Genomic DNA, 20881 nt, shown 5'->3' on the forward strand with positions numbered 1-20881 from the left:
GCCACTTCTATGAATAGCAATATAGTAGACACTCAATAAATATTTGCCAACTGCTAAAGGTTAAAATTCTGCCTGTATGTTTAGGCTACTCCATACCTTAAGGTAAAAAAAAAATCCCATTATAGGGATAGAAAATGGATTTAATTGGAATAAGGAACTTCATGGTGAGGAAAACTCCCTCTACCAATGCAGATCAGTACCTTTCAGAACAGCAATAGCCAAACTTTTTGCTCATAGATCACTTTAAGTGAAACCTTTTCCAAGCATTTACCTGCTTTAATTATTTATATACTATGGATACATGCCATTATATTAATATGTATGTTATAAAATAGATACAAAACCAAATTTTAAGTATGATAAAGATAAAATAACATTTGACCCTAAATAGTCAATAAAAAAGTCTCTCAAATTTCCTAGGGTATGGAGCTGCATGGAGGATAAATTGGAGAAAGTTGATCTAAGTTTATGAGTCTAATTAGAAAGCTATTACAGGGGGGCAGTTAGTTGGCTCAGTGGACTGAGAGCCAGGCCTAGAGATGGGAGGTCCTAGGTTCAAACCTGGCCTCAGATACTTCCTAATTTTATGACCCCTGGGCAAAGTCACTTAATCCCCATTGCCTAGCCCTTACTGTTCTTTTGCCTTGGAATCAATACATAGTATTGATTCTAAGACAGAAGGTAAGGGTTTAAAAAAAAAAAAAAAAGAAAAGAAAGCTATTACAACAGTACAAGAGAAAATGAGGTTCTGAATTAAGGTGGTAGTGATGCAAGAGAAGGGAAGTGATGGTAAAGATGGAAGAGAAGTGGTAGAAGAGAGAATAACGGGATGTGGCAACTGATCTCTTATATAAGGGGAAATGAAGAACTTTAGATAATACTGAAACTGCCAACCTGATTGGTAGGAAAAGTGGTGGTACCCTTGAAAACAATAGTAAAATTGAAGAATGGAGGATTTGGAGAAAGAATTAATAAGTTTGGGTTTCTAAGACTGAAATTCATGTGATACAGAAGAGGCTCTTAACTTGACAATGCCAAGCATGCCTTCTGAAGGGCTCTTGCTTGACCCTGAGGTGACTGTGAGGGAAAAGGGGTCAGTTTCCCCAAAAGCACCTGCTCAGTTGCTGCTAAGGGTGTCTATATAAGAGATAAGGCTAGAAATTCCCAAAAGGAGATGAGGCTGGGGGTGGGGGGGAAGGGGAAGTATTGAGAAATAAAGATAGATGTGGTTGTATAGGGCAAAAGCCTCACAAATGGCTATTCACAGGAAGGATGGTATGTAATCTAGCTAACCACTTTCAGATTGGTTGACCATACCCTTTGGAAATGATACCATACCCCGTACTTAGGAGATCATTCACTAAAAGAGGTTAAATGACATGTGCAGGGTTCAATGTTAGGTCCTTTTGTACTACTGCCTTTCTATTATACTAAGCTAGGTTTTTTTCAAGATTTAAAGGCAATCTCCTCACATAACAACCACCCTAGTTCCCAGGCCCTTATCACCTCTCACCTGGACTATAACAATAGCCTTCTAATCTCCTTCCCTCAAGTCTCTCAATGGTCCAGTCTATCTACTAAATAATCACCAATGATTTTTCTAAAGTGTAGGTCTAATTGTATCACTTCTCTACTCAAAAAGTGGGTTTCTACAGTATCTAGGATGAAAAAACAAACTCCTATTTGACATTGAAAATCCTTCACAAGTGGACCCCCAATCTACCTTTCTACCCTTTATATATTATATCTCTTCATGGACCCCACAGTCCAGTAAAATTTGTCTTTTTGTTGTTCCCCAATGACAGCCTTTGCACTGACTCAATCTAAGCACTACTTTCCCTATTAGTTCTTTACCCTCCCAGCTGTTAATACCCTCTCCTCTCCCAAACTGATATTCATTTTGTGTACCTGTATGTGTGTGTGTATATATACACACTCTATATAAAAGTATAAACATATGTACATTTTATTTTATGTCTTCCACTAGAACAGAAACCACCTTAAGGGCAGGTAATGTACAACTTTTCTTTTTGTATTTCTAGAGCCTAGACCAATGCCAGGCAGAGTAGCATTTTATCAAAAGTGTCTATCTACCCCAGGGGCAGCTAGGTGGCTCAGTGGATTGAGAGCCAGGCCTAGAGATGGGAGGTCTCCAGTTCAAATATGACCTCAGACACATCCTAGCTGTGTGACCCTGGGCAAGTCACTTAACCCCCACTGCCTAAACCTTACCACTCTTCTGCCTTGGAGTCAATACACAGCACTGACTCCAAAATGGAAGGTATGGGTTTTAAAAATTAAAAAAGTGTCTATCCCATTGATCTCCTCTGATTCTATTTTCTTTTTAATCATTTCTCTTATAGAAGATACCTTGTGTCCAGTTTGGATTTAGAACTGAATTTCTAAGATCATTCTGGATATTTGGCTCCAATTTCCTTATGCTATTCAAAGGGCAACAGTAACTGCAAACTACTCTGACTACTGGATGTGCTTATTGAGTGTGGTAGATGGATAAAGGAGACCCAATCTGATCCAGGCTATCCATCATAGGGTCATGGTTTATCCTCATTGAGGCTCCTTGAATTTCTTTCTGGACTCCAGAGGTATAAAGACCTCAGATGAGAGTTGAGGGCAGAGAGGTCACAAGAAGAAGTCTACAGGAGAGGAAACTGAATCCATTTCAGAAACTAATTCAGAATTTCAGATATGGAAATCATTAAATGCAAGGACACAAGAGGAAAATAGGCCATGCTAGAGGGACAGTAGAAAAACAAAACACTAAATGCACCACTGGTGAAACCATTAAGTTGGTCTATTCATTCTAGAAAGCAATTCTGGAGTCTAGTACAAAACAATTATCCCTTTACCCTCCGAATCAGAAATCTCACTGTTAGGTAACTTCAAGAAGGTCAAAGACAGGTTGCATATATGCCAAACACTGATAGAAGTATGCATGCATGTGTGTTTGTGTGTGCAAAGAACCAGAAATAAAATTGAAGATCAACTGGAGAAATCCATACTATGAATGGAATATTACTTAGCTATAGGAAAGAAATAAGAAGAATTTAGAGAAGAATGAGAAGACATAAGAACTGATAGATTTTAAAAATACAACTAGAAAAATGGTATCTGACTAAAACTACTAAAATAAAGAGGAAATCCACCCCCATAACCGAAGACTGTGTATAATAGTTAACAGAACTGGAGGTAAGAAAATGCAATTGGTTTCTTCACCTTTCTAGGATTAGGAGGGTTAGTGTATATACTGCCTGACACAGACACACAGGGACTGGACAGACAGACTGAGACAGATCTTTTCAGATGTGGGCAATGTGTGGATGTTTTACTTAACTCTGCATATTTTTACAAGGAGTGTGAGTGGTGAGATATGGTAAGAGAAGAGAGACCTAGTAATAATGCCACAAAAAAGTAAAAAGAAAAGAGGGTCACTGCAGCATTTTTTTTTAAGTGCAGAGAAAAGAACAGAAGGGGATTTGGAGGAAGGCACAGACAAGCAGGACAGCTTTGAAACTAACACATTAAATTTATTAAATAACTTTGGGGAAAAAAAAAAAAGCAAGTTGTATGTTGAGACCGGTGATTTCATAGGCGATCCTCTTTTTCTGTTGTTCTTCTTTGTAAACAGAAATGATCCTGTTTTGTAGATATTTGTTAAGTTCAGAAAAACAAACAAAAATAACAAAACATTAAAAATAACAAGTCCAACCCTCTCACTTCATTGAAGAGGGCACTGAGGTTCAGAAAAGCCATTTGTCCAGTTGCACACTGATTTAGGTAGGGGCAAAATGGAAACTGAAACAATCTTGACACCATCTTTTCAAAGGTGATGAGAAAACTTCCTTTCAGGTATGAAAGAAGAGCCTTTAATAGGAGATGGTTTCTGAAGACAAAGCAAGAGGATCATGGTCTTCAGTGTGTGTGTGTGTGGGGAGGAGGGGCTGTTAGATTTGAGAGGAAAGTTTGACATTAAATCGTAGTATATGGCAAGAACCCAAAGGAGGGTCTGAAACCATCTAAGAAAGTCTGGGTCCTCAAGAAACTCCTTTTTTTTTTCTTTCTTTCTTTTTTTAAACCCTTAACTTCTGAGTATTGGCTCCTTGGTGGAAGAGTGGTAAGGGTGGGCAATGGAAGTCAAATGACTTGCCCAGGGTCACACAGCTGGTAAGTGTCTGAGGCCGGATTTGAACCTAGGACCTCCTGTCTCTAGGCCTGACTCTCAATCCACTGAGCTACCCAGCTGCCCCCTCAAGAAACTCCTGAGGATGTGAGAACACTGGAATTAAGTTCCACCTCCAACACTGATATTCAGAACATCACTGTTCTATAACACATCTGGATATCTGTGTGTATGTGCTGGCACATCAGGATCATCCTATGTTGGAGTGAGATAGGTTAGGACTAAGCCATGGGAGGAAAGAGAGTAGGGAATAAAAAGGATGGACAGGGCAAGCAAGAATTAGAACTCACAGGTCTCAAGGCACTCCCACCTTTTGTAGAGCAAAAATTTCCTCCCTGATGAATGGATATGGCAAAGCAAAAAGAGTTCTAGAAGTCTTTTTGTCCGATTCCCTACCCACACTGTTGAGAATATAGTCAACACCAACCTTGGGTCTTGCTGGAGAGGGCCGAGGCCTCTTCTTCACCTCTATCCAATTCTCTGAATCCAGGTCAGGGAGGCTGGCTGATAGGCCTTTGGGTAGTGTCTTTAGGTTGCTGACCTCCTCTGTCTTGGTTGGCACAGGAGTGGCGGAGCGGGGAGAGCCTGGTGCTGATTCTGGAGGGAGTGCTTGGATTAGAACACACTTAGGCCCAAGCCCAAGTCTTACGCTATTCTCACTCCTCTTTGCAAGGAAATTATGAAGAGCATTAATGAAATGCTGCCTAAGCTCTAATTCTCTCAGATAGTGAGTCATCTTCCCATAGCTGATCTCCCTTGCTGTTCCCCCCATTCCCGAAATTCTTCCTACCAACCTGTCTCCTTCTGGAAACTCTGTCGGGGCACAAATTCAGGGCAGTTGATGAGCTGAGAAAAGTCAGTCTGGGAATAATCTGTCATTGTGGGTCCTGGCAGGGGCCACTTCTCAGGTTGCTCCTTCCTTCGGATCTTCTGCTCTACAATCTCAACCACCTTGCTATCCTTTAGGGCCTAGGGCAAGAGTATAGGTGATAGTGACAAAAAACCCCCAGGACAATCTCTTGTCCCTATAATTCTAGCTAACACGGGCAAGTTTTGGAAGTAATCACCAATGCAAGCAGAGGCAGCCCTCTCCCTACCCCACAAAGCCAGGATCCCTCTTCCCTCCAGGTCCTCAATTCTGTTTTGCCCATTCCCAATAGTGCCCCCCTACTCCCTGGCACCTGGATGATGAGGCCCACTTCAGTGGTTAGGGCCTTCACTCTGTGGAAAGAGGCAATGAGGGTGATAGGAAGGAATCCGTCATTATCCATTTTACGTCGTAGGAAGAAGTCTCGCTCTAAGTTGTCCACACTGAAGTAGTATTCACTACTCACCCAGGAAGGAAGAAAGAGAAGTGGGTAAGAGAGGAGAAAGGACAAAGGACCCCACAGTGTCCTTTCTGCACATAAAATTCCACAGCTAATATGTACCAAAATCCCCCTTCTCAGAGTCCTTCAGCAGCCCTCTTCTATGTGTAAATCTTTTACTTCCCAACAGGGTCCTATGTCCCTGGAATTGTGCACTCCCCAATTAAAAAACATGTATATACTGAGAAAAGCCACCTAATAAGATAAGCAACAGTATGGTGTGGTAGAGATATATAAACTGCACCAGTAAGACAATACTGTTCTTGGAAGAAAAACGGTGGGTTCAAATCCCATCTCAGAAGTAGAGTGATCCTAAGTTAGGATCAATGGCACTTAAAAGTCACTCCTGGTTTTCATTCTATGATCTTAGGCTAATGTATACATATGGAATGGAACTAATTAGGGTAGTAGAGTGCTAGACACTTTGTGAATCAGATAGATTTTAAATCTTCCCTTGGACATTTACTAATTATGTGACCTTAAGCAAGCTATGGATCTCAATCAATCTCAATTTCTACTAATAATAGCACCTGCTAGGGGGCAGCAAGGTGGCACAGTAGATAGAGAGCCAATCCTAGAGATGGGAGGTTGGGAGGTCCTGGGTTCAAATGTGGCCTCAGACACTTCCAAAAGCTGTGTGGCCCGGGGCAAGTTACTTAACCTCAGTTGCCTAGCCTTTGTCCTCTCTCTTCTGCCTTAGAATTGATTATTTAGTATTTGATTCAAAGACAGAAAGATTAAAAACCAAAACACACGATAGCACCTCCTGCAAAGATTACAAGGATCAAATTAACGATAACCCCATATAAATAGTTTTGGAAACCTCAAATGCTAGTTATTATTAATCATATGCTTTCTTACTGTTTGTTATGTAACCTTTGGACATTCTGTGGTCTCCCCAAAAGGCTCTAGGCTGTGAAAGCAAAGATAGTACCTTCTTAACTCACCTCACCCTCTCATCTCAGTGCCTGCCACACAGCTGGGTACAAAGTGGTATGCAATAAAGGCTTGTCAATTTGAATAGACATGGCCCAACAAGGCAAAATGAAGCAGAATAAAGTACAAGATAACAGAATTTAGAGCCAGATAAACTTTTGAAATCTATTTCAACCTCATTTGTAGATGGGAAAACAGCCTTGGAGAAGGTGACTTAATAAAGCTCTTTACTCTCACATACCATTTTATCTTCCGACCACAAACTGACTAGGCTCCTTAGACCAGTGAAATCTGTGCCACTTGTATGCCCACAGCACCATCATCTACCTACTTCTACAATCAACCCCAACTTACATCTGTCGCTTGATGTAGTCTTTCAGCAGCTCCTGGTCCACATTATATAGATCATTGCTGCTCACATTGTCAAAATAATAGGTGATGTTACTTTGGTACTTGGGGGTTCGAGAGCCATCAGAGCAGTCATACTTTCGGTAGCCGTACTGGTAATCAAAGTGGGCTGTGGAGAAGGAGGAAGGAGGAGAGGGATGTTACCATGTGACAGAAGGAGTGGCACTTTTCCCTGTAAGAGAACTTTCCTGGGATGGGTAGACAGGTGCTGCTGAGGTCAAAAAACGAGGGAGCAAAAATCAAGCTGGTTTCAGTGTTCTCCTAAGATGGATGACAAAGGTGAAAATGTGAAGGAGTAAAAAGACCACCATTTGGGGAGTTCCAAGACCTGGATTCCAAAGCTCTAATAGTTGAAGTCCCCTTTCAGTCCTAATATTTTGTGTTTTAAGGACCCTCTTGTGTTAAACTTCATATGAATGTCATAAGAGGAATCCACATTTAAGACTGTGGTTGACCCCAGCTTGGTTTGGAGGAGAAAGAAGGGAGATTGGTTCAACACTCCCTAGCCAAAGCCTAAGCACTAGGTCCTACTACTCCCCTCACCCCATTCTTAGCTCTCACGTACATCGAGTGTTGCCCCGGCCTCGACCCCGGCCTCTGCCTCGCCCCCGGCCTCGGCCCCGGAACGCGCCCCGAATGGCTCCCCCCTCACTCTTCACGCTTGACGTCTCATCATGGTCAGGCCAGGCCCTTTCCTGTTTGTTGTCCGGATGCCACCCCGGGGAAGAGGGGGGGCCTTGGCTCAGTCCTGGAGAGAAGGGGGAGGGGGTGGGGTTCAACCACCTGGGGGATAGCTCCTTTCTTCCCCAGTTCCTTATCTACCCCTGGTAACTCCAGCCCACCACCACCAGCATGCACCAGCACCAGCATGCACCAGCACCAGGTCCTCCCCACCCAGAAGCACTCTCAGGTACCTTTGACCTCACCACGGCTGGCAGAGGGATGGCGAAGCTGTTCATTCTGGCGATTGGTACGTAAAGCAGTTTTGTCCCGGGCCACATCTGATTTCATGTCTATTTGCAATGGAACCCACTTGTGTTTGCTCCCTGGGGGACATCGTGAGCACGTGAAATACCGTTAGGGGAGAGGGGGGCTCTTCAGTGATGCCTCTTCCCACTCCCTTCAAGACCCATGCCTCCGGCAGACAGAATGACCACCTCGGAGGTCCTGGGCCTTCCCAGCAATCAGGCCACTCACCTTTCTTCTTCTGCCCAGCTTTCTGGCTATCATCATCCCCATTCTTTTCTTCTCCAGATTCATCTGACTTGGCCTTTGGACTTTCCTTATTGTCACTTCCCTCTCCTTTTTCCTGTTCCTTCATGTCCTTCTTTGGGGGTGGTTTGCGAAGAGGAGCTGGCTTATGGGGCTGGGGCTGGAAGAGAAATAAAGGTCTCTTCATAAATGGTCCAATAGATGGAAGAGTAAAGGGTACAGGGGCGGAGGCATCCCTCCCTCTGAACCTCCAAGGTTCCCTAAATAGCACTCAACAGAGGACCTGGACTTGAGTCCCAATTCTCACATTAAGCATCATCTCAAGCAGACTGCTTAAACATCATTCTGTGAGCTTCTTCTATAACTAGGATGGCACAATAAATGTACGCTGCTAGGCTTGGAATCAGGATGACCTGGGCTTCAATGCTTCCTCAGACATACTGATTAGCTGTGACTCTAGCCAAGTCCTTTATATCTCTCAAGCCACAGTTTATCTGTAAAAAGAGATAAAAATGCCTACCTCACAGGGCTGCTCTGGGGAACACGAGGATCAAATGAGATTGTATATGTAAAGTGCTTTGCAACCTTTCTAAAACACTAAGATTTCTGGCTATTATGATTTTTTAAATGGGAGAATTCCTGGTATTAAAGCCAGAAAACCTGGGTTTTAATCCAAGGCCTGATATTTACTGTGTGATCCTTGGCAAACCTCCTGGTTCCTCAATTTCCTCATTTCTAAAAATGGGGATTGCATTGCCTACCTCACAGACTTGCTAAAATACATTGTAAATGCTATAACATTACAGAAATGAGTTATTACCATTATACTTTTATATAGGCTTGCTGACTACTTAATCTGAGATGTAGAGCCCTGGGCAAGTTGGGACCTGAAGGGATTGAGGATCTCCCTTCTGTGGGAAAGCTGGGGAGAAGCCAGACCCAGAGTCACATTACCTACCCTCAAAGAGCTTTTGAGGGAGAGACTCAAGCACACTGGCAGTCACAGCCTAGAGGCCCAGCCAGGGAGGTTATCCAGCTTGCAATCCCAGAATAGCAGGATGGAATAAAGAAACTGGTGAACAGCAAAGGCCTAACAAGGTAATCTAAGGCCCACAGTCTATGGGGAAGCTATTCTTGGACTCTCCTGACCTGGAATGCAGGTCCCCAAAAAACATCCTGGCCAGAGACTGGCAAATGTGTCTAGGCCAGATCATGGAAGTAGGTAAGATATCACTCCAAGGAGGCATACCAATTTGACTTTTATACCATGTATTCCTCATTTCATCCCTATCTTTCTTCTGATCCCTAGCCTTTTAAAGTCAAAGACTAAGAAATTCTGAGTTGGTGGAAGAAGGCATACAAAACAGAGTTCAATTACACCAACCCTAGTCTCTTACCTGGACACTCTTGTGGGCTATCTCTCCAGGTGTGGGCCAGTTGGTAGCATCTCCAAAATCACTAACCTGCAATACAAAACCAGGTCATTCCCATTACCACTCCTTTACTCCCTCCCAATTCCTTATTTAGGATGGTCTCTACTCCCCAGTACTTTAAGACTGACCATCAAAGCAATAGGGACTAGCATAATGAGGTGAGGATGGATAGATTCAAGATGATCTCCCCACATTTCATCTCTAACATAGAACAACTGCTGTTTAGGCAGAGCCCAAAGGGGAGGTGACATCTGGCATCACAGATTGGGGGCAGGGGGTGGGGGTCTCCAGGGTGAAAAACCCGATCTCACAGGGCCCCAGGTGAAAGGAAAACTGTCTTTTGGAAGCACCTCCAGTTGACAGCATCACCATACCTTGCTGCCTTTTCGAGGTTTTGGGTTGGCTGCCCTCACCACTTTGGCCGGAGCAGAATGCTCTGTAGAACAGGATGAAAAAAAAGGACTTGATTGAGCCAGAGGCAGGCAGGCAGGAGGAGAAAGAGCACAACCTGCCCCGTCCCTGACATCGAGTCCCTACTTCCTTCCTCCTCTCCCTCCACTGCACAAATAAGCCCCAAATCTGAATCGCCCTGAGATCAGTAAAGCCCATGCTGGGAGGGGAGGAACAAAGAAGGCTCAGGTGATCCATTCAATGGAAAACAGCTTCTCAATCTTCTTGCTTTGGTCAGGCTTTAAACAGGGCTTGGAAACAAATGTGGAGAACCAATTAAGTGGCACAAGAGTCAAAGTTTGTAACATTGTGTGTATGTACTCATGTTCTCACTGGAGGTGGTGTATAGGAGTGTTTTATATCCCTCAAACTCCTAGGGTACTTTAGCTATAGGACAAGCAACCCCAAAAAGAATGTCAATTATCTCAAGGAATGAATTCTCAAAAGCAGTAGACAACTGAGATTATCTCAGTGGGCTAGATTCCTCACTTAAGGGAAGAAATATGCCCCCAGTGATCACTAAGGGCCCCTGTAGCTCTCTAAAGCCTATGACCCTATAATTCCTACACCAATTCCCTCTAACACAAGGCAGGTGGGAAAATTTAAGATTGGTAACTCCAGCCCTTTAATTTTCTGTCTCAATGTCTGGGTCCAAGATAATGGGGCTGGCACAGATCAGTCAAATTTCAACTTTCTGTGAGCTTTCTCACAACACAAGTTGATGAACATAGATCCATCACTGAAATATTTATTAAGCACTTACATATAAAGCACCAGGCACATGCTGAACCATACAGTTCAGCCCAGGCCTCTAGCTCCTGCTTTGGGTAGGAAGTCTTAAGAGTTGAGGGTCACCAGGCCAAACCTAAGCCTGCCCAAATCACTGTGGGAACAGATGAACAGGAAGATCCATAGGGAGACCAAGGGAGAGTAGAAAAGGGACCAATATGGCACTAAGAGACCCAGCATACACCTCTGCTAGGGATTTTCCTAATTTTTAATTCTTCTGCTTTAAACCTCTGTCTGTGTCAATGTATGCCCAGTCACTCAACTTCTACTGTAAATAAGATAATCTAGGACTCCATCCTACCTTAATTCAAATGATGGTAGGGGAAAAGGCCATAGGTAAGAGAGTGTGAGATAAAAGTGTGAGAACAGGAGTGTCAGGAGAAAGTATATGGTTAGCAATGGGAAAATGATATATTCTCTAGTGAAAAAGGAGAAGGAAAAAATAGAATGTGCTTCTAAGAATTCAATCAATTAGAAGTTCAAAGCTAGTCTAAGAGTTTCCCAAGCCTGATATAAGGCCCACATCACTATCCTTGAGCTTTAGAGATTCTAAGGAGTGGTGGTCTTCCCCTAATCACTTAAAGAGAACTGTGCTTTTCCAAAGTATACAGAAAGAAGTGGTGAGGAATGAATAAGCCTAGATCTACATAATGAGAATTGAGACCTGGGTTGGAATCCCAGTTCTGTTACTACCTGGCTGGGCTTCAGCTTCTAACTCCTATAAAATCTGGAGGGTAGTATTGTATTGGTATCTGAGGTAGTTCAGGTAATAACATTCTATATGCCATAGGCAGGAAACCTTCTGAGATTTTAAAGAGAAAGCAACTTTCACTACCAAGCCACTCCCTCCCATCAGAGCCACACAGACCAGGGCCAAAGACTTAGAAGGTGGCCAACCCTTTAAAGACTATAACCCTGAGGTTTTTCTCCCACTCACCTCCCACCCCATCTGTTGGCTTATCAGCTAACTACCAGCTGAGAAAGATGACATCTCCCAGACCCCAAGAGGGGAGAACTCACTGAGCTGATTATGAAGGGAATGTTCTACCCTTTGGTCTGACCAATGTTCCCTTAATGGGCAGAAAGTGTCCCCACCCGGCTCCTTACCACCACATTCCTGACACCAGCCTCCTAGAGAAGATACTGCTGCCTGTGAGACATCCCACAAAGGGAGCCTACAAATCAAGTCTGGAACTGACACTGGTCCCCCCATACTCTCTTCCTCCAGGGTACAGGTAATTTTAACCCACTCACCCATATGTTCATCTAGGCTGGCACTGCCCCAAACCCCTGTTAAAAGGAAGTCATCTCCTAAAAGATCACTTAGTCTGGAGTCTGAAAATCTGAGTTGGAGCCTTGAATATTTAAGTATATGTGATTCTGAACAACTCAACCACTCTGATTTACTTTCCTCATTGGCAAAAACAGGAATGACATTATTTACACAGGCTCCCTAACAGAGTTGTTATGAGGAAGGCTCTTTGTAAACCTTAAAAAAGGATCAGATTGAAAGCTGAAAGGATCTCAAAAAGACACCCTCATTTTATAGGGGAGGAAACTGAGGAGCAGACATTAATGAATTATTATTCCCCCAAATCAGAATTATTTTAAGGATCATGAGATGGAATTTGGATCCAGATTTCCCTTACTCCAACCCCCTTACTTATCCACATAATGACCTAGTTTGGTCTCAAATTAACTGTAGGTCAGAATTAGGTCTCTAGGAGAACCCCCTCTCCTTCCCCTTAAAAAAATTTTTTTTGTTTATTTTTTGACCAATTACATGTAATAAATTTCTACACAAGTTTTACTAAGTTATATGATGGAACTTCTCTCACTTCCCTTCCCCTTCTTAGTGCTGGCAGGGGATTCCATCTGGTTTATACATATATTATCATGCAAAACATTTCCATATTGTTAATTTTCATAAGTGAATAATCTTATAAAATTTATTATAACCAACCCCCCCCCAAACAAAAACCCAAACAAACAATTGAAAAATTATATGTATTCTGACAACAGTTCTTTTTCTGGAGGTAGATAGCATTCTTTGTCCTAAGTCCCTCAGAACTGTCCTGGATCATTGTACTGCCAATAACAGCTAAGTCTATCACTGCTGATCATTCTATAATATTGCTGTTACTGTGTACAATGTTTTCCTGGTTCTGCTTGTTTCACTCTGGATCAGTTCTTGTAGGTATTTCCAGCTCTTGCTGAAACCATCCTGTTCATCATTCCTTACAACTCAATAGTATTCCATCACCATCATATACCACAGTTTGGTCAGCCATTCTCCATTTGATGGACATCCCTTTAATTTCCAATTCTTTGCACCACAAAAAGAACAGCTATAAATATTTTTGTTCAAGTAGTCCTTCTCCTCACCCCCCCCCCTTTTTTTTATCTCTTTGGGATACAGAGCTAGTAGTGGTATTACTGGACCTTGTTTTATAGCCCTTTGGGCATAATTCCAAATTGCCCTCCAGAATGGTAGGATCAGTTCCCAACTCCACCAACAATGCATTAGTGCCCCAATTTTACAACATCCCCTCCAACATTTATCACTTTCACTGTCATATTGGCCAATCTGATAGGTATGAGGTGGTATATCTCAGTTGTTTTAATTTGCATTTTTCTAACCAAGAGGGATTTAGAACTCCCTCCACTTTTTGGGGGCATAGCTATATAGCTGTGAGCTAGAGTTACAATGAATAGGCCAGGATAACTGCTCTAGACGAAAAACAAAAAAAACAGATGTTATTCCACCCCTCCTCAATTTCTAAGTGAACTTCTCCTTGCCCCTACAGGCTGAGTACCAGAAGATTTGGAGCACAAAGGAAATCCCAAACTAAGGAATAGTTGGCTAGTTAATAGTAGAGTGTCAAGACCAAGGATGTGGAGTGAACCTGGGTTCAAATCCTGACTTTGCTATTTATACCTGCATGACTTTGAGCAAGTCCTTTCCCTTCCTCTGAGTTTCTAGACTCAAGTATAATTAAGGTTCTTTCTGGCACTTAAATCCTATGATTCTAACCTACAAGAACATCTGAGACACATCCCAAAATTCACCCTCCTTGCTATGCATATACTGTGGTCTTACCTCCCACTTTTGGCTTAGCTATATACTCAACAGACTGAAAGCACTAGGAGTCCAAGGGTTTTATAACTGAGTGGATAGAGCAAAATCTAAGAGGTAGAGCAAACTGAGGACTTTCCTAGTTTGATGCATGCCAATTAAAAAAATTAAATAGCAGTGATTCACATTTCAATGTTGCCAACACAGTTTATAAGGAAGCTTCTTCATAATGACCCTTAAAGGAAAGTAGTACAACTATTATTATCCTTAATTTGTAGATGAAGAACTGAACTTTTTCTGATTAAAGTCTGATATCCAGAATGTACAAGGAATTGAGAAAAACACCAAGAACCATTCCCTAATAGATATAAGTGGTCAAAGGTTAAGAACAAATTGTTGAAAGAACTATTAAAAAAATGCGGAAATCATGTGAAAAATGCTCAAAAATCACTACCAGGGAAATGTAAATGAAAACAATTGAGGTCTCACTTTCCAACCATCAGACTGGCAAGAAACAATAAATCAATTGAAGGGGAAAAACATGCACAGTAGCACATTGCTGAAGTTCAGAAAAACTACTTGATTTATATAAAAAAAGTTACTAAATTATTCACTTCCTTTGATCCAGTTATTTAAGAACTGAGTATATACCCTACAAGGTGAAAGACATCATACATAACCATTATTCATAGCTGCTCTTTCTATGGAAGCAAAAATTAGGAACTGGATTAACCAAGGAATGGTAGAATAAATTCCATCGTGTGAATTTAAGGAATTGTGCAATAAAATAATGAGGACTTCAGAAAAGCATGGAAAGAACTGCATGACTGATACAGTCACAGAAACAGAGCCAGGAAAATAATAAACATGATAACTATAATCAATATAAATGAAAAAAAGAAATACTGAAAAGGCAGCTAAACTGATTAATTATAGTGACTAAACAATCTTGGCCCTAGAGAATAGATGTCGAAACACATTTCTTTACTACTAGTACAGAGATAACGGGACTATGGATGGGAATGTTGTGTAAGAGTTTAACTAATTTTTATTTGAGGGGGCAGCTGGAAGGGACAGTGGATAGAGTGGTAGCCCTGGAATCAGTAAGATCTAAGTGCAAATTTGACTTCAAATACTAGTATGTGACCCTGGAATAGTCACTTACCCGTTTGCTTCAGTTCCTCATCAGTAAAATGAGCTGGAGAAGGAAATGGTAGAACACTCTAATATCTTTGCCAAGAAAAACCCAAATACAGAACAACAACAATTTTTTTTATGCAAGGAAGGGTTCGTTGAAAAGAGAACAGGAAATACGATAACAGAAGGAATCAACAAAATTACTAAACTAATGACTCTTCCAAGTTCTTGACAATCCCATCATATTTAAATTCTTTGCTTAGACCTACCCCTCTTCAGTTAAGACTTATAAAATTTCCATTTTTAGTAGAGATTAGACTGGGCCAAACTCATGGTCCATGCAAGCCCAGATTCCTGGCCAATAGGAGTATCAAGGGAGCAGTTTAAAACACCATGCTTTAGGAAGAATGGTTCAGTGGATTGAAAGCCAGACCTAAAGACGGTAGGTTCTGGGTGCAAATCTCTCCCCTGTCAATTCCTAGCTGTATAATCCTGGGCAAGTCACTTAATTTGTTTTGCCCTTTGCAGAGCCCATATCACCTTTTTTCTGCCTTCAAACCAACACAGTATTGGTTTGAAGGAGGGAGGGAGGAAGAAAGAAAAGAAAGATCATGTTGTCAGCACTGATCTCCTGAGGGATCTCAATGAACTATGTGTCCAAGATTTTCCCATTTATCCCCTTCCTTTGTTTTCCTAATCTGCCATAACAGATCAGTCTTTCCCTAAAAGTGTATTAACATTTTATGTGGGTAGAATTAAAAAAAAAAAAAAAAAAGTAATAGTAGCCTTTCGTGAAGAATCGGTTAAAAATATTTAATAAACTTTTATTATATGAGCCAAGAACTGAGATGAGTGCTGGGAACTTTTTTAAAGGACAAAAACAAGGTCTTTGCCCTCAAGGAGCTTTAAGCTGGCAAGTAAACAACTATGTAGAAATAAATATAGGTAGAATAGGTAAAGTAATGGGGAAGAGGGAGGAGAAGGAACACTGGTCAGGCTCCCAAAGAAGGTAGTGGGTTTTGCTTTGTGGAATGCTTTACTAATCTCCTACCCCTCTCATTTTTTAAATTTCGAAGACAGCAAAACTAACTTTCTGGGTTATTCAAACCCTCAATTTGCATGGATAAATGAAAAGATGGCTTCAATGATAACAGCAAAAATACTTTGGAAATGTACCTTATATTTAAGAGAATAGGCAAGCAAAATTGCAAAGCTAAGAAATCATCTAGCTCAGGCCCGCAAAGGAAGAACTAAAACCCAAAGAAGGACAAAGACTCAGCCAAGGTGAAATATCAAGGCAGGGGCAGACAAGAATCAGTTCTGTGTCCAGAGAGGGATTTCCTACTAATATGGGGGATAAGAAATGTTGATTGTATTCAGGGTCATTTCGATCTTTCATCAGAAACCATTCATCTATTAAAATCCCCAGGGCTCAGGAGGGGCAATAGGGTGGTGGAGATTAACAAGTGAAACTTGAAAATCTCAAGAGAGTATTTTACAGTTTTATGAATTAGTTAGGCCCTAGCAGGAGGGTAAGGGCTCACTTCGTGTCTGACTTGCTTTCATTTGCATTTGATGCAAAGGAAGCGGCAGAAAGAGACCAAGCTAAGCTACACTAAGATAAACCAAACCAAGCCCAGCCCAGCCCAGCCCAGGGCCCTCAGAGGCCCCCTTCAAAGCTGACTCAGCAATCCAGGCCCCAAAAGGGGAGGAGACTTTCCCAGTCCCTGGACTAGACAGTAGGGAAGGGATTTCAAATACAGTGTATTGTTATGTCTATGCACAGGGTTCCTAAGAGCACAAAATAAAAGCTTGCTTAATGAATGAAAAATTATGACCTACCAGGAGGCTCCTGAGTATACCCCCCCCACATAACACCCCCCCCATACTGCCCCTGTTCACCCCAATACAAGAGAACAAGGGTGGAGATCAAGAGTACAGAAAAGCTACCACGGTCTTCCTCTCTTAGGGAAGCCCCACCCAGTCATACTTCAGCAGATAGCCTGAAAGATAACAAGCAATTCCACAGCCTCAGTCAGGAGGCTTTAAAGATCTAAGTAATGGTGTTATTAATCTCTGGGGGAAAGCGCCCCCCCCCCCCCCCCCCCGCAAAGAATGGATTGAGAGCAGTTGGAATGAAGGAGGGAACCACGCCCAGGCTAGATTACACCAGAGGGTCTCACAGAGCAGCTTCAGGGGTGGGGGTAGGGCCACTAGCAGCAGAGAGTAAATTCCAAAAGAAAAGTGAAGGCTGGGTTCTCAGGTTATCAATCAACATTTATTAAGGGCCTACTACCATGTGCTAGGCATTGTGCTAAGCATTGAGAATACAAAAAAAGGTAAGACAGTCCCTGCCTGCCTGCCAGGAGTTTACAATCTAATGGGGGGAGAAAACATGTAAACAAAAGTATTCAAAGCAAACCACAAACAGGATATACAGAAAATAATTAACAGAGGAGAAACACTAGAATTAAGAAGGGTTGAGGAAGGCTTCCTGTAGAAGATGGGATTTTAGTTGCAACATAAAGTCAGCAGTTGGAGTGGAGGAGGGAGAGTATTCCAGGTATGGGGATGCAAAGAGCTGTAATCTTTCAGCAATGTCTTTCATCAAAGACATCTTGGCAGGGAAAACTTCCCTCCACATCCAAATCACCTTTAGTATTGTAGAGAACAAGTTGTAGTTCAGTCCTGCTGGACTCTTTGTGACTAGCTTTGGGACTTTCCTGGCAAAGAGACTAGAGAGAGTTTACCATTTCCTTCTCCAGTTCATTTTACAGAAGAGGAAATTGAGGAAAATAGGGTGAAGTGACCCATCCAGAGTCATACAGTTAATTGTTTGGGAACAGATTTGAAATCAGATCTTCCTGACTCCAGGCCAAACATTCTATATACAAATACCCTACAAAAATGCTATCATTCCATTACCTAGTCACAAATTATAAGGCCCCAGATCCAACTTATGCAAAACCCCCTCCCCTTTGAGACTCATTTTGCCCATCTATATTATTGCTGGACCACTTAACCTTTTAAGTTCCTTTCCAGTTTTAATTTAAAAAACAAACAAAAAGATTCTATAACCCCTTTCCATATGTACTAAGGCTCTTGTTTCCTAATGTCTCTACCTAAGAATAGAATCAAATCAAATCAAAGTCCCTTTTCTGTTCTCCGTTGTTCCCAGTTAGGGTGGAAAGAGTCCTTGGCTCTGAAGTTAGAGGACTTGGAGTTTAATCCAGCCTACACTTAACCCTGTGTGAACTCAAGCCAGTCATTTATCCTCCAAGTCCAGGTCTGAGCTGTAGTTTCCCCAACAGTAAAATGAAAGGCTAAATACCCTCTAAGGATCCCTCCCAATTCTCAATCTACAATCCAGTGATCCATTTTGGCTACAATGTATTCCCAGCTTGACAAAGACCCAGTCATTGGCCCCATTACCCACATTAATTAATTAGCTTTTGCTCCCAGGGACCTAGGGTGAATAGTACTTCCTACTCAGCTCTGGATTTGAATCCCAAAAGGCTTGCGTTTTTGGGACAGGGAGGATACTTCCCTTTTTATTGGGGCTTAGCCCTACCTCACAACTGCTCTGGGTGCCTTGGGCCAATTGGTAAGATCTCTTACAATTTCCAGTCTTCTCTTCCTCCCCCCCAGGGTCATCACCCACTAATGAACACAGGTCCACTGGACAGAATCACAGACTCCTACCCCACTAAAGGCAATAGAGCAAAGGCATGTTTTATTAAAAGAACCTTGGACATGGCACTAGAGGACCTGGGCTCAGAGCTGTGGTTTAACCATCACTTGATGACCTTGAATGAGTCACATGACCTTTATACTAAGGCTTCCTTATTTGTAAAATGAGAATGGATTAGATAAGTGCTTCTTAACTTTTGGGTCACAGATTCCATCCCCAGTCTATGGTCTCCTCAGAATTTTAAATGCGCAGAATAGCATGTATAAAATTCCAAAGGAAACCAAATCATTGAATAGTTATCAAAAAAATATTATGGATCCTAGATTCTGACTCACACACTCAGACAAACCCTCCTAAAAAGTTAGCAGTCAGAACCAAATAGCCCAGTACAATTAAAATAATTTCATTTCATTTGAAAAACAACCTGTGCTTAGCTGTGCAGTAAATGTGGGGCTCTATAACCACCAAGGACTGAACTTCTACCCCCAAAGCGCCAAATTACTCTGCCCATATCACAACAGAAGTCCAAGACTTATGTCTTATGTGACTTCAGACTACCATGATAGCCCTCCTCCCAATATGTCAACAAATTAATGCTGGGATTCTTTACTTTGGGTCCACAGACCAGTTTGTAATATAATCTTAGGGTAAATGGAGGGGAAGATCCCAAGCTTGTCAGAGCTCAGTCCTCCTGAGCAGACTGGACTATATAGACTAGCAGCAACTGAAGAGATGCATATACTACCTGGGTCCTAACCCAGAAAGATTCCAGCTGTCCTCTGCATGGGGTCAGGTGTGAAATGGAAAGATACCCTTGTCTTGGCTCAACCCTTACCAGGTGTTTGACCCTTTCAGACTCAGGTGGAAAAGTATCTCTAGTCGGCTGGTCTTGAAGTTTCCTCCAGTGACCATCAACTAGTGTCCAGCTAGCTCCCAAGAAGATGCAGAAAGCAGAGCAGAGCTGCCTGAAGGGGTAAGGGAGGGAGAGGAAACATGGGGATGCATATTCCATCTCCCCACCTGTGATCATCCATCATGGTCTGGGGACTGAGTAGTGGCAGAGCCTGTGAAAAGCTAAGTGTTTTCTCAGCTGTCAAAGGGGGGGATAGAACAAAGGGTAAGAAGCACAAACTCCCCCTTCTCACACATACCCCCAGCCACAAAGCAGAGGGAAAAGCAACACATTTAACCTCAGGACCTCCTCTCACCTTGTATTCCAAATGCTGGCTACTATCAGGGACACTCTTTCTCTGCCTGGCCTTCAGAAATATTCTTTCCACACCCTAATCCCCAAAGAACCAATAAAAGAATGAAAAGGGAGGGGGGTAAGAGGAGGGAAATAAAGAGAACACACCTAAGAATGTCAAATCATTTTCTTCAGGCCCACTGGAAGCCAAAGTGGACGGCTGGACTGTGTACCCCTTCTGGGTGGAGGAGCCCCTGACAAACGGTCATGTGACCCTAGACTAGCTATTTGAGAACCCCAGCCAACTATATTTAGTTCAGTGACCTGGATGGCTCAGACCCCTCTCTCCAAGAGGGATGTATTCCAAACCCAAATCCTAAAGCTTCTCAAACTCATCCACCTACCCTAAGACCAGCCTAAGTAAAATGAATGAATGGTTTTAATCATTACCACAGTGGTCATACAAGCCCCAAGGTCTTACTGACCCGCCCCCCTTCATGGATGGGTGGGAGTAGAAAGTGGATAGAGGGAAAGTGTGGGAGGGAGTCATATGACCCCTAACCCCAGCCTCCCCCCAAAGTACATCCAGCTAAATTTAATCCAATAATGGTGAGCTACCACAGACCACCCATCCCTGCCTCTTTTGCCTGTCCAAGAAGGAAACAAGACAATGTTTCCTTCTAAGGGTCTCCTGTTTTAACTCTCTGCCTGGAGAGTCCTGGACAAGGTGTGTGTTTGTGTGCATGTATGCAGCAAGTAGGGACAGACAGGTGTCTAGGCAATATTTAACCTCTTGTCAAAGTGTCCCCCACCTTTCCAAGGTTTCACTAACTCTGGGGTGCAGTGACATAAGGAGGGAGGCAAGAGGAAAACATGGCAAACCAGGTTCACCATCTCCTATTCAATAAGAATTGTTACTAATGAGAAATGGTTTGGGTTTAGAGAAAAGGGCATGTGTAACTAATGCTCAGGGTTGGCCCTGAGAAAGAAATACATCT

At 42.4% G+C, this 20881-nt stretch overlaps 1 protein-coding gene across 2 annotated transcripts in view; it reads right to left on the reverse strand.

The window, feature by feature from the left end:
- Positions 1-20881, reverse strand: part of LARP1 (La ribonucleoprotein 1, translational regulator) — a 56762-nt gene that overhangs the window by 12333 nt on the left and 23548 nt on the right. The window contains exons 2-11 of one of the 2 annotated variants that reach the window (XM_044664479.1): positions 9929-9990; positions 9519-9584; positions 8107-8281; positions 7824-7955; positions 7693-7722; positions 7475-7645; positions 6856-7018; positions 5380-5524; positions 4993-5167; positions 4626-4795 (exon numbers count right to left, since the gene is read on the reverse strand). In XM_044664479.1, coding sequence (XP_044520414.1) covers positions 4626-4795; positions 4993-5167; positions 5380-5524; positions 6856-7018; positions 7475-7645; positions 7693-7722; positions 7824-7955; positions 8107-8230 — 1110 coding nt within the window. In that variant the 5' untranslated portion in view covers positions 8231-8281; positions 9519-9584; positions 9929-9990. The remainder of the gene's footprint in view (positions 1-4625; positions 4796-4992; positions 5168-5379; positions 5525-6855; positions 7019-7474; positions 7646-7692; positions 7723-7823; positions 7956-8106; positions 8282-9518; positions 9585-9928; positions 9991-20881) is intronic. The other variant, XM_044664480.1, reaches the window with a different exon arrangement.

Source organism: Gracilinanus agilis, chromosome 2, assembly GCF_016433145.1.
Source record: "Gracilinanus agilis isolate LMUSP501 chromosome 2, AgileGrace, whole genome shotgun sequence".
Lineage (NCBI taxonomy): Eukaryota > Metazoa > Chordata > Mammalia > Didelphimorphia > Didelphidae > Gracilinanus > Gracilinanus agilis.